The sequence below is a fragment of the Lepisma saccharinum genome, chromosome 19 (assembly GCF_977018435.1).
Source record: "Lepisma saccharinum chromosome 19, izLepSacc3.1, whole genome shotgun sequence".
Classification (NCBI taxonomy): Eukaryota; Metazoa; Arthropoda; class Insecta; order Zygentoma; family Lepismatidae; genus Lepisma; species Lepisma saccharinum.
This window is the reverse complement of record NC_139247.1, coordinates 58,259,734-58,277,343: the sequence shown is the minus strand read 5'-3', so window position 1 is coordinate 58,277,343 and position 17,610 is coordinate 58,259,734. Positions and strand designations below refer to the sequence as shown.

General features: G+C 41.3%; 1 protein-coding gene across 1 annotated transcript in view; it reads right to left on the bottom strand.

Annotated features, from left to right (window-relative positions):
* Positions 1-17,610, bottom strand: part of LOC146003166 (uncharacterized) — a 379,420-nt gene that overhangs the window by 25,136 nt on the left and 336,674 nt on the right. The window contains exon 6 of the mRNA XM_083141352.1: positions 10,290-10,467. Within this exon, the coding sequence (XP_082997478.1) occupies positions 10,290-10,467 (178 nt within the window). The remainder of the gene's footprint in view (positions 1-10,289; positions 10,468-17,610) is intronic.

Sequence of the window (17,610 nt, the reverse complement as noted above, 5' to 3'; positions counted from 1 at the left end):
TACTTTTTACTTTATAATACTTATTTCTGTATGCCTTATTGTCTCATACTCTCACGTGTCGCCTTGACGGTACCAGTAGTATAAGCCGGAGACACATTAAACTCGTTTGTTTTCAAATAAAAATCATTGCTACTTACCTCATATGCATAGCGGAAGATTTTTCAAGCTGGGGTACACTTTTTTTCCCATGAAAAAGGCGTTATTTTTAACATTATAATCATTTATTGCTCGTTGCTAATTCGGCGCGCAAATTTTGACTCACGTTGTCTATCGTCAGCTGATATGCAGTAGCGTCAGCTGATGTGCTGTGTTTCCAAACTTATGAACCGATAAATGCCACACAAACTATTCACAAAAGGTTTTTAAGCGAAAATTGAGGCTAGACTCTACTTTACGTCCTTGTCTGCATGGTGATTGCTTCTTTGCGTTCGCGGTGCCCGATCGTTGTGCGGCACCCGGCATCTCTTCGGGTAAGTACCTTTTTCTTTTTACACTTTCAGTTCACGATAGATCCACTATCCATTCACGGGGTCGAGGTATGCCTACGAGGTTAGGTTAGGCCTGTTAGGTTAGGTTCCATTAGCACTCATTTCACCCTTAAATATGTGCTTCATCATCTAAAAAATTCCTCAGTACGTTCAATTGCACATATCCGGACAACATAGGTTTTTCTCGATTTACTCCTTCAGGAAATTTTTGCTCGCTTTGGGATTTACGTTGTTGAATTCCTTATAAAATAAGCTTTCCAACGATATATGACACGTATTCCTTAGGAAAAGGACGTAAGCTAGTTTTACCTTACATTGGAAAAAAAAACTCGCTCACACGTCATCTTGTCAAACTACCGCGTGGTTGCTACACTGTGAGCGGGTTACATAACCGAACGCACGGAACATTTGATTCACGTTGTCGACGGTAATGGCGTCACGAGCTATCGTACAACGGAGATGCATGATTGACGAAAAATACCTTATTTACAGGCAAAATACGTTGCACGATTCTAAAAAACAATTTCCCCGGCTTCAGAAAGTCCCCAAGAACGCAATTCCGTAAGTACTTTCTCGTCTTTTCTCCTGTAAATTTTAAGAAATCCGTCTCCGGCTTATACTACCGTTACCGCCTTGACTTTCTAAAATTCCTTTTTTTGGATACCAAACTAACTAACACAATTTCACTCCATTTCAAAACCAAAAGGTTATTTTTGAAGCAACACAATCCTGCCATCTATCTCTAAGTTGGGCAACATTGGGCCCAATCTTGCTGATTTCAATATGTCCTACATACTCTTCGTTTTTGCTATTCTACGAGTCTATTACCATTGGGTTTCTTGTGTAATTTTCTTTCCTTTATCTGGTCATCTGAATTCTTGATTTTATTATCGGAGCATTTGGTCATGAATGTACAGGGTGTCTGATAAGCCATATCCTATTTTTGAATGAATTTAGCTTCTTTAAATGTTAAACAATTATATTCCGACTAGTGTTGTCAGATATCCACTCCTTGAAGTTTTGCTTCACCTCACATAAACCCCAACATTCTCAACATATTTTCATAATCGAATAGGCACAAGACCTGTGGAAGATATGATATTGGACGGTACCATACCAGATTTCTTCTGCAAATTCCATCCTCAGTTGTCAAGAAACAATTGCTGGGTGCAATGTGGCGTCTATGACTTAAAAGAGATATCTTTCAAGAGAACTGATGCATAGTGTGAGAGGCAGAGGAGCAACCTCGATTTTGGGGGGGGGGGGGCTGGGGGCAAGTACCGAAGTAAACGTACCAATAATAATATAATAATACTGACTTTATTGTTATTATTATTATTACCACTACAACAATAACAATATTATTATTATTAGTAGTAGTAGTAGTAGTAGTGTTGGCCGTGGTGGCTCAGTCAGTAACGTGCCTGACTACCATGCTAAAGGTTCCGGGTTCGATCCCCGGCCGGTTCAAATCCTGGAACTATTCTAACGTTGGAAGCGGCCCCGGCGCCCACCCAGCGTCGAATAACATGGGTACCTGGGGGAAATCCTGGGGCGTAAAGGCGGTCAGGGACGTGATTCTGATCACATCACCCCACTCACGACCAGATCAAGAAAGTATGGGGCGTTACCCCCACACACCCTATACGCCTTCATGGCGTGGTGCTAAACACAGGGGAGCACTTTACCTTTTTTGCCCTTATTAGTAGTAGTACTATCAAATACGTTATCATCCTCGTAAATTACGCAAGAAAAAGGATAGAAGTCGGTGCTAAAGCATTTCATTGGAACAAACGATTTGAAATATTTTTTTCAAACGTTGAATTTCACATTAAATAATAATGGAAAACAAGCACACAAACTGTATTTTTGAATGGCAAAAAATGCATGATAGATACATACACACTATAATTCTTTTTGTACACATAACATGCATAACTTTCATGTACAACATACGCTTTATACATACGCAACATGCAGCGACGTAAAATAAAAAAGTACATATTCAACACGCTAACACTAAATTGTTTACGTATTCAAAGTTACATTAATGTACATATACACAGCATATATTATTTTAAATACATTACATAATACATAAATTGTCTCTCAAATGTGCCCGCTTCTTTCTTGCAAAAGAATTGTTCATGCATTTAAGACAAAATGAATTAAGATAAGTCTTACTTGTCTCTCAGGTAATTTAGAATGCACTGCAAAAAACAATGATATTGGGAGCGAAGCAGCGATTTGGGCCGCAAATAATTTCACGGGACGCCATGGCATTCTCTCTTTTACAACGTTTTGCACTTAGATCGTTCAGTGCCTAGGTCCGACTCCTGCCGCCCCCTAGCTACTACGGCTCTGAACTTCATGAGACTAAGGAAAGCAGGGCTTGGGAGCGAAGAGAGCAAGAAAATGTTACGAAACGTATATTTATTTGCATACAATTTGAAATCGATGGGCTAATTGCCCCTCTCTGCACCCCTGCCCTTGGAAGTCAATGTTTTCCACCTAGAATTGACATCCATCCAAGGTTAGAGGGGGAGCAACTTTCATGAAAAATGTTACACACGGATTTCTGTGGACTTTTTGTGATCATTAAGGATGGCAACATTGTTGGCATTCCCCGACGTTGATTTTTTCCATCATGTCGAACAAACCCTCAATAATCAGTTAGCAAATAAAGTAATTTAATTCATTTAAAAACAGGGAGTAACTTATCAGACACCCTGTTTATTATGCAGTTTATTGATGTAATGTTTTTCAGTCACCTGTTACTTCACATTTTGGTCCATATCTTTATCTAAGAATTTTATTTTCAATTTACCTCATATTCGTCTTTTGGGTAAGTAACTGCGTTACAATTCCCTCTTTTACAGTCTTGCATTCTTATTCCAGTACCTAATTTTCTATTCCTGATTTCTTTCTTCGCATTTCATTTCTCTTTAGTTTTCCACGCACTTTTTTTTAAACTCCCCTTTCTCTATTAACCTCATATTTCATTTTATTTAGCTACTATTTTCTATCACGTTTCTTCGGCATGTCTCTTACTTGTGACGATTTCCGGTTTCTGTTTCTTGCAGTTGTTTCCCTGGCTGTAATTTTATTCCGCAACGCCACTTAGGTTTTTATTTCTCTTCTCCGCCGGATGTTTTTCCTGACTGCGACTGGTTGTAAGACTATTAAGGTATTTCAGAGGAACGCTTGCAGATATTCAAAAGCTGAGGAAAGCAGTATTCTCACATTCCTGTTCTTGTTCACCTCGCAAATCCACACCATCGAAACCTACTTAACCCCCTTTTTCTAACGTCAGATTCGCCTCAAAAGAAGACATTGATTGATGTCCCTGTGAAGAAGGGAGAAGCTTGAACAACAGATTGGTTTTCGGAACATAAAAGATTTCAGTCGTGGCAACTTCATATCTTGGAGCAGATAGAAAGAACGAACGTTAGACACAATCGCTGCATAAGATCGGGAAGCGAAGTTACTTTGTGGACTATAATGAGACAAATAGTTACTTTCACTAATCTCTTATATTTTATTTTCTTCTATTTATTCAGCATTGTAATATTATTGTACAGTTACTGACAATAAAATGGGATACCTAGATCCTGAACTACTCCCTTCCCTGCCTAACTCAATGGCGATAAGTGAATTGTAAGAGCAAATGCTCAAAGGCCACTTCTACCACCTCCGTAGAGTTATGCAATACACATAACGCCTTATAGGGAAATGAGTATTTCAGGATCTAGGTGTCCTATTTTTATTGCCGCTGGCTGTACGTACCGTTATTTAACGTTTTAATTCAATCATAGGTTACAAGATACGATATTGTTGCATCCGTGTTACAGGGGATGGACAAACATATGGAAACACAACGATATCGGAACGGGCGATATCGACGCAAATTTTCCACAATCGGACGCGGTGCGACATTCTTTTGTTTTGCACCGTGAGATATGACCTTGTCGGACTGGTAGGACAGTTGCGCTGTAGATAGCGTGCACTGCAGCTGATACTGAATCATGTCCGCGGTGCGACATTCTTTTGTTTTGCACCGTGAGATATGACCTTGTCGGACTGGTAGGACAGTTGCGCTGTAGATAGCGTGCACTGCAGCTGATACTGAATCATGTCCGCGGTGCGACATTCTTTTGTTTTGCACCGTGAGATATGACCTTGTCGGACTGGTAGGACAGTTGCGCTGTAGATAGCATGCACTGCAGCTGATACTGAATCATGTCCGCGGTGCGACATTCTTTTGTTTTGCACCGTGAGATATGACCTTGTCGGACTGGTAGGACAGTTGCGCTGTAGATAGCGTGCACTGCAGCTGATACTGAATCATGTCCGCGGTGCGACATTCTTTTGTTTTGCACCGTGAGATATGACCTTGTCGGACTGGTAGGACAGTTGCGCTGTAGATAGCGTGCACTGCAGCTGATACTGAATCATGTCCGCGGTGCGACATTCTTTTGTTTTGCACCGTGAGATATGACCTTGTCGGACTGGTAGGACAGTTGCGCTGTAGATAGCATGCACTGCAGCTGATACTGAATCATGTCCGCGGTGCGACATTCTTTTGTTTTGCACCGTGAGATATGACCTTGTCGGACTGGTAGGACAGTTGCGCTGTAGATAGCGTGCACTGCAGCTGATACTGAATCATGTCCGCGGTGCGACATTCTTTTGTTTTGCACCGTGAGATATGACCTTGTCGGACTGGTAGGACAGTTGCGCTGTAGATAGCGTGCACTGCAGCTGATACTGAATCATGTCCGCGGTGCGACATTCTTTTGTTTTGCACCGTGAGATATGACCTTGTCGGACTGGTAGGACAGTTGCGCTGTAGATAGCATGCACTGCAGCTGATACTGAATCATGTCCGCGGTGCGACATTCTTTTGTTTTGCACCGTGAGATATGACCTTGTCGGACTGGTAGGACAGTTGCGCTGTAGATAGCGTGCACTGCAGCTGATACTGAATCATGTCCGCGGTGCGACATTCTTTTGTTTTGCACCGTGAGATATGACCTTGTCGGACTGGTAGGACAGTTGCGCTGTAGATAGCGTGCACTGCAGCTGATACTGAATCATGTCCGCGGTGCGACATTCTTTTGTTTTGCACCGTGAGATATGACCTTGTCGGACTGGTAGGACAGTTGCGCTGTAGATAGCGTGCACTGCAGCTGATACTGAATCATGTCCGCGGTGCGACATTCTTTTGTTTTGCACCGTGAGATATGACCTTGTCGGACTGGTAGGACAGTTGCGCTGTAGATAGCGTGCACTGCAGCTGATACTGAATCATGTCCGCGGTGCGACATTCTTTTGTTTTGCACCGTGAGATATGACCTTGTCGGACTGGTAGGACAGTTGCGCTGTAGATAGCATGCACTGCAGCTGATACTGAATCATGTCCGCGGTGCGACATTCTTTTGTTTTGCACCGTGAGATATGACCTTGTCGGACTGGTAGGACAGTTGCGCTGTAGATAGCGTGCACTGCAGCTGATACTGAATCATGTCCGCGGTGCGACATTCTTTTGTTTTGCACCGTGAGATATGACCTTGTCGGACTGGTAGGACAGTTGCGCTGTAGATAGCGTGCACTGCAGCTGATACTGAATCATGTCCGCGGTGCGACATTCTTTTGTTTTGCACCGTGAGATATGACCTTGTCGGACTGGTAGGACAGTTGCGCTGTAGATAGCGTGCACTGCAGCTGATACTGAATCATGTCCGCGGTGCGACATTCTTTTGTTTTGCACCGTGAGATATGACCTTGTCGGACTGGTAGGACAGTTGCGCTGTAGATAGCATGCACTGCAGCTGATACTGAATCATGTCCGCGGTGCGACATTCTTTTGTTTTGCACCGTGAGATATGACCTTGTCGGACTGGTAGGACAGTTGCGCTGTAGATAGCGTGCACTGCAGCTGATACTGAATCATGTCCGCGGTGCGACATTCTTTTGTTTTGCACCGTGAGATATGACCTTGTCGGACTGGTAGGACAGTTGCGCTGTAGATAGCATGCACTGCAGCTGATACTGAATCATGTCCGCGGTGCGACATTCTTTTGTTTTGCACCGTGAGATATGACCTTGTCGGACTGGTAGGACAGTTGCGCTGTAGATAGCGTGCACTGCAGCTGATACTGAATCATGTCCGCGGTGCGACATTCTTTTGTTTTGCACCGTGAGATATGACCTTGTCGGACTGGTAGGACAGTTGCGCTGTAGATAGCGTGCACTGCAGCTGATACTGAATCATGTCCGCGGTGCGACATTCTTTTGTTTTGCACCGTGAGATATGACCTTGTCGGACTGGTAGGACAGTTGCGCTGTAGATAGCGTGCACTGCAGCTGATACTGAATCATGTCCGCGGTGCGACATTCTTTTGTTTTGCACCGTGAGATATGACCTTGTCGGACTGGTAGGACAGTTGCGCTGTAGATAGCGTGCACTGCAGCTGATACTGAATCATGTCCGCGGTGCGACATTCTTTTGTTTTGCACCGTGAGATATGACCTTGTCGGACTGGTAGGACAGTTGCGCTGTAGATAGCATGCACTGCAGCTGATACTGAATCATGTCCGCGGTGCGACATTCTTTTGTTTTGCACCGTGAGATATGACCTTGTCGGACTGGTAGGACAGTTGCGCTGTAGATAGCGTGCACTGCAGCTGATACTGAATCATGTCCGCGGTGCGACATTCTTTTGTTTTGCACCGTGAGATATGACCTTGTCGGACTGGTAGGACAGTTGCGCTGTAGATAGCATGCACTGCAGCTGATACTGAATCATGTCCGCGGTGCGACATTCTTTTGTTTTGCACCGTGAGATATGACCTTGTCGGACTGGTAGGACAGTTGCGCTGTAGATAGCGTGCACTGCAGCTGATACTGAATCATGTCCGCGGTGCGACATTCTTTTGTTTTGCACCGTGAGATATGACCTTGTCGGACTGGTAGGACAGTTGCGCTGTAGATAGCGTGCACTGCAGCTGATACTGAATCATGTCCGCGGTGCGACATTCTTTTGTTTTGCACCGTGAGATATGACCTTGTCGGACTGGTAGGACAGTTGCGCTGTAGATAGCGTGCACTGCAGCTGATACTGAATCATGTCCGCGGTGCGACATTCTTTTGTTTTGCACCGTGAGATATGACCTTGTCGGACTGGTAGGACAGTTGCGCTGTAGATAGCGTGCACTGCAGCTGATACTGAATCATGTCCGAGCTGACAGTGTTTCAAAGAGGGCAAATCGTTGATGCCCGCCTTGCAGGCGCATCTGTTACCAAAGTAGCCATGTTATTTGGCGTATCGAGAGGGACTATATACAAGATCATGATGTGTCCGGAAAGACATCATCAGATAAGCACCTGCGTGGACGAAAATATACACTGGGTGACAGAGACAGAAGGACACTGAGGAGGATTGCGAACATGTTTTGCATGAAGAATGGTGTAAGATCCCCTTATCCACCATCCAGGACTTGTATCTGTCCATTCCATGGAGACTGCAGGCCGTTTTGGAAGCTAAAGGAGGTCCTGCACCTTATTAGCTACAGCATTCCGGGTTTCCTTCGCAAGTGATTCCATACTTTTGTCCATCCCCTGTACACCCTTGACAATTGAGGTAACTTTTAACAATTCAAAGAAGTTTGTATAATGCATAAATTTTATTTATGAGTTTTCGTATTTTTCTGATGACGTCATAATCACAGTCGCCACAGTCACATTACTGCCAACTTATCTACTCACTGAGTTAATCTCAACTATGAAGATGAACGAAGAAATGGTGAAATTGATCATGGGACAAACAAGTACCTTACAGGGTTTGAATCTGCGGCGTCTGGGTTCGTTGTATAGGGTGTTCCGTATAAGACGTCGAATTTGAATCGAGTGCTATTGTTTTGTTTCGAGGTTGGCAGACCTGTTCTTACCAATGTTGGCATCTGTTGTCATGCCGATTAATGTAGCCTCAATTGTTTTGACACGTTTCTTGTGGTTTCCTTCCGAAAATTCTCGAATAGTCCAGGAGCGTGAAATCCATCCTGTGTGGGTTTTGGCAGGTGGAGTGGTATCTTACACCCTGTGATTTATTCGTTTGTGAAATCACAGGTGTACGCCAACAAATTACGAACCCTTTTGGAACTGAAGGCGGAAATCATGCGGGTGGTTGGAGGCATCGGGACAAACATCTGCGAGAGGGTTATCAATAATTTTCCAAGGGCCCCGGGTTCGAATACCGCTCTGGCTTGGTTGTTTGTGAATGTTCATTCATCAATTTCATCATTTCATCACTCATCCCCATCTTCGCAAATTAGCCAAGAGGCACAAAACGCGAAGCAAAATAAACTAAATCAATGAATCAATAATATTGTCAATAATTTTGTGGAGCGTATAAATGCATGCAGACTCAGTAGGGGTGGACATTGTTTTTGATACGTAAATGGGAGATGTTACTGCTTACATATATGTAAACTGTAACTATATTCATGATATGTTCCCTATTTGTATTTAATTTTCTAATTCGGCGTCCTATACGGAACACCCTATACATTAGAATTGGTGAACCACTTTTTTCCGGGTGGCAGTATTCCTACGTTTTTATTAATTTGTTTGTATTGTTGATTTTTTCACGCGTGTATGCTTACAATTGGACTTATCTTGTTTTATGATGTTTTTATTATTCCTTCTGCTCTATATCTTTTATTAGTATTATAATATGCTACATAGTTAAGTGGTATGTAAATAGTATAAACGTTTCAGTGTCAGGAAAATAAGACAAAATTAGTTAGCAAATAAATATGACCCTTGAGTTTTCATGTCAGTGACAATACAGATGGCCTCTTACATATAATTACTTGATTCTACACTTGGATACATGAAAAACTAAATATGCTGACCAAGGCAGTAATTTATTTTATTAAAAACATAAACTAAAACAAGTACTTTTGTACTTAATACAGAGTCTGATGAAGACCTTGCTAGAAGGTTGAAACGTTACGTTTTAGTTTATGTTTTTAATAAAATAAATTACTGCCTTGGTCAGCATATTTAGTTTTTCATAATCATGGAAACAAGGCTTAATGGTGTTATATTTGGATACATTAAATTAGGCGTCTAAGGGAATTTACGCTGTTGCCAACTTGCGTACTCAACTCACAACTCTACTTGCTTTTCACAACCCTTATTTTTTCTACTAACGTTTTACTAATGCATTTACAGTATCTATATTAGTGGCTGTTATCACAGATGACAACGATGTAATTCCCTCTAAAGGAATAATTTACATTTTGCACTTGGCAACCCTGTTCGGTCCACGTTGCCACATCGTGTGCTGGAATCGGCGATTCTAGTCTATGCTGGCTTTCCCGCTGTCACATGTGGCACTACTGTATATTACCCAGCTGCCTAACTTCAAGATCACTGTTACAGAGGCTCGTTTGTATAATTTGTCTCACTTATCGCACATTTATTTTTAGTCAAGCCACGTCCTTCGCCTTCTGACGTAAGTGCGGATTGTTTTCGTTGTTAGGTTCAGCTTATAGCATAAATATACTGCAATTTTTCGGGGGATTGACCAAAAATGTATTGTTTATGCTAAGAGACCTAAAACTAACATGCCCTAACCTAACAACGAAAACCTTTAGCATGACGTCAGAATTCGAAGGACGATGCTTGACGAAAAGGTGTTTGAGACGTGTGCGATAAGTGAAACCAAAATCGTATAATATTTAAGAAAATTCCTTCCGCATTTACAAGGTGGTAGAAATAACAATGCCACTTACCTGATTCCTCCCCTCGTTGTGTCGTAGTTCAGCTGATTTTCGCCATGTAGCCAGGACACATACGATGACGTCATAGCCACGTGTCGCACCACACATGTAAGCTGTATCGTGCTGTCCGCTTTGTAATATTTTTCGTATAGAGGACGTCCATGTTCGTCAATGATCAACACTTCCGGCGCTATGGGGAAGAGAAAGTGAAAATTAGTAACAGTTTACGGATCCCAGAACCTAGCACCCCCCCCCCTCCACATACACGGATACAATATACACTATTTATTTCAATTCATGTCAGTATTTCTTCTTTAGATTCCGTAGGTCACACTGATTCCATATTAAGGACCAATAATAAATCAGTATACTATTCCAAACGCTAGATGGCGACGTAGCATCAAAATTTTGATTTCTAATACCTAATAAGCAAGGAGATCTAACTTATATTTCTGCTGAGAGTATATTTTCATTGAACATGAGGCAGCATGTTCACAATGTAGATATACAACAGTATTGGAAACTGCTACATTTCTAGCCAATTTACTCTAGAGGTTCATATAATACATATAAAAATAACTTTATAATAGAATATGCAATCATATAGACATTGATTACGCGTTCTGCCGAAATGGGCTTTAGGCTTCAAGTTCAACATTTGCACAAACTGTTATCTATCCTAACATTCAGGTAAAATTTCGAGAATGTTCGACTGAAGTAACAGAGAGCAATGCATATGTTTGTTTTTAACTAATTTCATATTACAAAATAATAGATTACGAAATGTTTGACCTATCCACTACACAATCACATTTTCTGTTATGTCAGATTTCATATAAGTATAGGACACAATCCAGAGTAAACAAAATAATGAATAAATACAGTTGTGGCTACCTATTTGTTTCAATTGCTGAAAATATAAAACTATTTTATATTGGGTGTACGAGAAGCAAGATTATGACGAATTGAATAAGGAAAGTGTATTGATTTACGTATTCATGTTTTCTATTCAAAAAATTTAGTTCTGTTGCGAGTGCACATGTGCGTGTGTGTGTGTGTGTGTGAGTGTGTGTGTGTGTGTGTGTGTGTGTGTGTGTGTGTGTGTGTGTGTAATGTTCCAAATATGAGAAGGAAAATTAGGTAAATTCTGTTTTCAGTAAAACTTTCTTCGTTACAGACGTATCAATGTCAGAAAGAAACTTCCTTAGACTTTAATTGAAAGAGTTTCGGAGTTATTTGACAAAATCCCATTTGCAGGCTAATAAAGTCCGCCATGTTGGTGGATGCAAACGTGACCTTTTAGTGACGTTTGGTACATTATTCAAGTAGATCCATTTTTCAGCTGTACTCTATTTTTACAATGTTCAATCATTTTGATATGCCTAGAATCACTGGAGTATTACATGATACTCCAATTTATGCAGGCAATTTAAACAAAAGAAATCCTAGTGAATGCGTTGAGAACGAATAATTTCATACGAAACACTGTTCGAATAACATAATCAAAAATTATTATGTAAGAAGCATGTAAATTCGGAATGTCTTGCGCAGTAAAAATAACCTTGTTTCTTAGGACTCCATTCTAAAGTACCTCGGTGGTAAGGGGGTCACCGAACACATCCAAATGTCAGCAGCTCTGCCACGTGGCACACCTTGCACTGAATGTGCAGACTAGCGGGGCTGTGGCGTCTGGACTTACAGCCAATACACTCCTCTGTGTCAGCTTGTGTTGTCCTGTCGACTTGTGTTTGTGACTGATCGCTTTTTCTGGGTGATCACTTCTGCGAGTATTCTCTGTTGATTTCTGTTCCATGAAATGTTTTTTACGATTTTTTCATCAATTTCAACTTGCCGCCATTCATCATCATCTTCACGATTAGCCACAATCGCCAGAAGAGCAAAGTAAAATACAAGAAACCAATCAGTCTAAACCAAGACAACACTTGTTGTCTTGTAAAAACACTGTGTCTTTTACGAGCTCTTTCTTGAATTACACACAAGAACGTCAATCAACTTTATGATCTGACTACACTGAAATCAATCTCTTGAATGCAGAGCTGTTCTCTCGTGACGGAATTCTTCACTGCCTTATCGCATACCACGAATTATGTCACCTTTTTGCCACTAAACAAAGGGCTGAAGAAGACGTTACCTCCAAACGTATTGAATTTTATTGCCCATTGCCGTTTTTTTTATCTATCACATTGAGTCTCCTGACTGACTAGTCATTTCCACTTCCATGCTCTTTTCACTGACAAGCGTGAGTTGTTCTATAGCCCCTGTCGTCAATTGTCCAGTTCTTTTCAATTTAATGGTAACAGTCCCTCGTTTGGCATAAGGCAGCGTTACATGGACTCGGGATTTAATTGCTAAGTTTCACGAGCGGCCTACAGAGGGCAGGCAGAAAGCGCTCCTCTGAAAATTTGTAAAACGGCAGAAATTTCAGGAAAAAGGTATTAAAAAGAACGTTATAACTGTCATTAACAGAAAGCTGAGAAATTTTATGGGAAACTGGGACAGACTCTGGAGGTTTTGTCCTGCGGAAGGAGCAGTGAGTACGTAACTCTCATATGTTTCCGTTAAACACAAGCCTTCATTAAAGTATTTATCTATTTCAAAAGAAATTTCTGCCTGTTTCAGAATAGCACACTTAATTGTCTCGAATTGAAGGGATAGCCGAAAATGTAAGTTGCCCATTCACTTCACTTATGGACTTATTAGCACAACTATTTGAATAAACGCGTGCACTTCATCTACCTATTGATATCACCAATATTCGCTTCCTGCTATTTGAAATAAGGTCATGCAAGAATTCTGCTGATATTGTTTTGCTAAGTCAGTGTTAAACTCTCGAACATTCTTGCGCGCACGTAGCCGTAGAAATAGATTTAAACTAGCCGAGTGCGCATGTTATGCTGATATTACTACATAGATGAAGTGCAAGCGTTCATTCAAATAGTAGTGCTAACATCTATGGGCAAGATATTGAAACATAAAGTAATATGAATCTAATGGAAATGACACACCATACAGTGTTGTCTCGCATAACGAACTTGGTTCAGCATTACGAACCGCACACGAACATCGTTACACAGATTAACCTCCAGCTGCGCGTAGGGTACTGTATTTTATACAAAAGCAGGAACATGGCTACAATTAATTTAAAAAACTATTGTTATAAATGCACTAATAGAAAGACTGACCAAAGCGTCAAAAGCACAAATAACAATGAAGGAGAGACTCTGCGTACATAGAAGATACGTACTGTATTTTCTATAACTTATATATTAATAAATTCCTAGCATTTACTGCCTTGGTGGTGGTGTTTTAGATATTCCCTGCAATTTTTACGGTGCTTCGCGATTTTATAAAAGTTCCGGGAAGTGAGTAACATTATTCCTACAGTAACCTGTTCGGAACAGCGTCCCACAGAACAACCAGAGTCCTGGAATGTATCGTGTTTTTTAGGCGAGGCACGACTGTACAGCTTGTGTCAATTTGGTACGAAAGGTTGCTTTTATTTGCGACGATTCCCACACGTGCCACTTGTCTTGTGTCACTTGTCGCTTGTCGTGCGCCGATTGTCGCCTGAAGATTGTCGATTGTCGCCTGGCTTATGTTAATTGTCGCCTGCCGTGTATCGATTTGTCGTTTGTTAATTGTTGTCTGCCGTGTGCCAATTGTTTGTCGTGTGTCAATTTGTCGCCTTCGTGTGTCGATTGTTGCATGTCGTGTGCCGCCTGTCGTGTGTCGTTTGTCAGCTGTCTTGTGTTAATTGTTGTCTGCCGTGTGACAATTGTCTGTCGTGTGCAAATTGTCGCCTGTCGTGTGTCGATTGTCGCCTGTCTTCTGTCGATTGTCGCCTGCTTTGTGTTAATTGTTGTCTACCGTGTGTCAATTGTCTGTCGTGTGTCAATTTGTCGCCTGTCGTGTGCCGAATGTCGCCTGTCGTTTGCCGATTGTCGCTTGTTATGTGTGTGTCTGCCATATGTCGCTTCAGTCTGAAAGTGAGGCTAGATGCCATTGAAGACTGCTTGAATACAGACCCTCAGGTGATAGCAAATTTTTTGGTTTGTTTCTAACGCTGCTGATATAGAGAGTAACATTATGAGGTACGGCAAATCCTTTCATTCTTCAGTCTCCGAAACGTGAATTCCAAGAAGTACTTAAGTACATCACGTGTTGATGCTCGCTTCGTTTCATAATCATGCCTTTCTCTTCTGGTTTGTAACTTTTCCAAAAGTTCTCTAAAGTTTCCTTTTGTCCCAATTAGCGTTTTCGTACACAGACTTAAATCCAACTTTTTTTTCCGCCACGCGAAACCGATGCTTACTTAGCGCTGAAACGTAAGGGCCAAACCGCCACAGAGATAATTGCTGCAGTAAAAGGATAAATTTGTAGCTACGACCCAGCCTGCTCTGTAATGCTAATAAAGTCTCGAACCCCCAAACTTACGAGCAGTAGGAACCCGCCTGGAACACCAGGGCTGGAAGTTTCCAGAGAGGGTGTTTGGTCTGGGCCTCCAGGGACTGGAGGAATTACCAATTGAAGTTCGGATGACGCTTGCGGATGACCTCCGCGAGCAAAGAACGGGGCGGAGAGTGTAACGGTCCCTCAGACTTCTCGGAAGCTCCAGGATTAGCAGAGGGATGTTGGCGGGATGCGTTTCAATTCCTCGTGCCGGTCTAAGGGTTGCCAGGACACGAAAGTAATTTTGTATCTATGATTGCCTCAGCAAGGATAGCTTAGAATAGAGTTTCCCAACCGCCTCAACTTCATCGAGCCGCGACAAGTTCTCCTGAATCTTGCGACTTGCAGCCCGAGATGGCAGCAACCGAATGAAAAGATATCCTTCCGTTCCCGTTTCCATTGCGATATCAGAAATTAAACCTGGCCTGAAGAGGTTCTTCTGAAATTTTGGACTTGCAGCGTTCAGGGTTCATCAGCGATAAGAGGAAATCCTTTCTCACAACTGCTGGTGAGAAATTAAGGCTGCTGAGAGCCTCAAAATTTGAATTTTAACAGTTGGCTAATTCTATTGCTAGAACCGGAAGAGTGAAGCGACATGCAGCCCGAGCTGGCAACCACCTGAAAAGATATGGTTTCCATTGAGATAACAGGACATTCTGTTGCGACAGTGGCGGCGAGCTTTCAAACGATCTAACAGGTCAATTTAGTGTGTACAGCAATTTTCATCAGCAAATATATTAAATCGGAAATATCCTGATTAATTGAAATTTTTCGGTGTCTGAAATGGAACATGCCAATGATAATCAGAACTTACAAAATTAATTTAATGGTATTGACCAGAGGAAACTAAGAGATTCCAGTAGTTGTCGACAAATTTAAACCAAATTTCATATTTGTTAAGAAGATACAATGAAACTAATACTTTCCATGATTACGCCATTATTTATTTATTAATATTAAATTTCAACGGTGCATATTAATCAATGTATAAAGTTAAAAAATAGAAAGCTATTTAGGAGTGAGATTGTTGGAATCGATTTTAAGAAAATGAATTTACCGGTACTGATCTAGCCTGTTCAGAGTTACTACAAGTATAACCTTCTATGTTATACATAAAATTGAATGTATGTGTGTTTGTTCCAGCATAACTCTCGAACGCCTGGAGCGATTTAAACCAAACTTGGTGGACGTATCACTTGCAATCTGGTAAGAAATACTGTGGGAGTAAGACATCCCTGGCGCCCCTAGGCGTGGGGTTGGGAAGGGAGTTACATGTAAAAATAATTGAAAACGACCGACGTTATTGTGGAATCCATAGTTTTCGGGGTCGCTAAGATGAATAATGACACTGCGAATGCCGTTCAACTTCAAGACACCCCTGGCACCCCTAGGGTGGGGTGGGGAGTGGGTGACATGTAAAAATAATCGAAAACGCCTGGTACCCCTAGGGGTGAAATCTAAAGATAATCGAAAACGACCGATATTAGTGTGGAATCTATAGTTTTCGGGGTCGCTATTAAGATGAATAGTGACACTACGAATGCCGTTCAACCCGAATTTCATCACCTGTCGGCATGGGGGGTGAGGGGGGGGGGAGTGAAAAATAAAATGTTCAAAATGACAGACAGTAGTGTCGAATCCATAGTTTTCGGGGTCGCTAAGCTAATTGGTGGCATTCACGATGACATTTGAGAGAGAGAGAGAGAGACTTGCTTTCTCGAGCACGATCAACAAGTGACAGGGGCAGTCTATTAAGTAATGCGGAGTGGATTAAAGATCGCCATGTTTCTCTAATGGACAAGTTTAATAGAAGATTGGGATAAATACATACTTTAATTTTGAGATAATTACTTTAAGTAATTATTTCAAAATAAAATACTTTTATTGGAAATTACAACATCAAGATTAACATAAATTGGAACTGGAACTACCAACTAACTCTTGCCGAACAATAATAAGGGAGTACTTTTGGTGTTTCCTCCCAGGGGGAGTATTATCAGGTTAATTATGTGCTCAGATATGTCTCATCTATGACGCACGTTGACCACGACGTTACGTTTCACGGGAGATTTATTTTTTCTCTTTGCCTCGCCTTTCCATTGATTTAACGTTTTGAAATATGCAAGGGTGTTTACCTTTGAAACTATTGCCGTTTTATAAGATACATCATATATTTCACCGAACAAATTCATTGTTGACTTTTTCAAACACCAGTTGGCGCTACAGAACACTATCTAACATTGTAGTAAAAGTTGCAAATATATATTATCGGCTTGCAATCCCGATATGCTGTAATATTAGAACTTTTTATGAGAGTGAAGATATTGTGAAATATAATTTCCTAAGTGATATTCGTAGAACAAGAAACTTCATATCCTTCAATTTTTTACAAGCTTCGTAAATCCAACCTGTTGTAAGTTTCATACAGAAAATGTGTGCATGTTGATATATTTAATTGGATCTATTTGTCGTTTTGATAATCTCGTGGAAAGTGTTGTACATGTAAAGAAACTGTAATTTACACATTTTAGGAAGGACATTTTCGGCAAAAAATTATGCTCTAGGTTTATTCTATTACTTCCCAGCTTTGATTTTTGATTTTTAAGTCCACTTTATTCGCAAATATTATAATCGGGGAAAAACCTACAGTTCAAAGTGGAATCGGAACCACTATGTGCTCGCACCGTGGTATCGAACCCGGGACACTGATTAAATGGTGTAGACGTTACAACTGCTTCATTAGGTCTCGTCTTTTATCGTGAGGAATAGTGCACATACTGTATATACTGTATTTATAATATGATCGTATACATTTTACTCCCAGTTGATCAACTCTAATGTGTTTTAAAATCGTGCACATTCA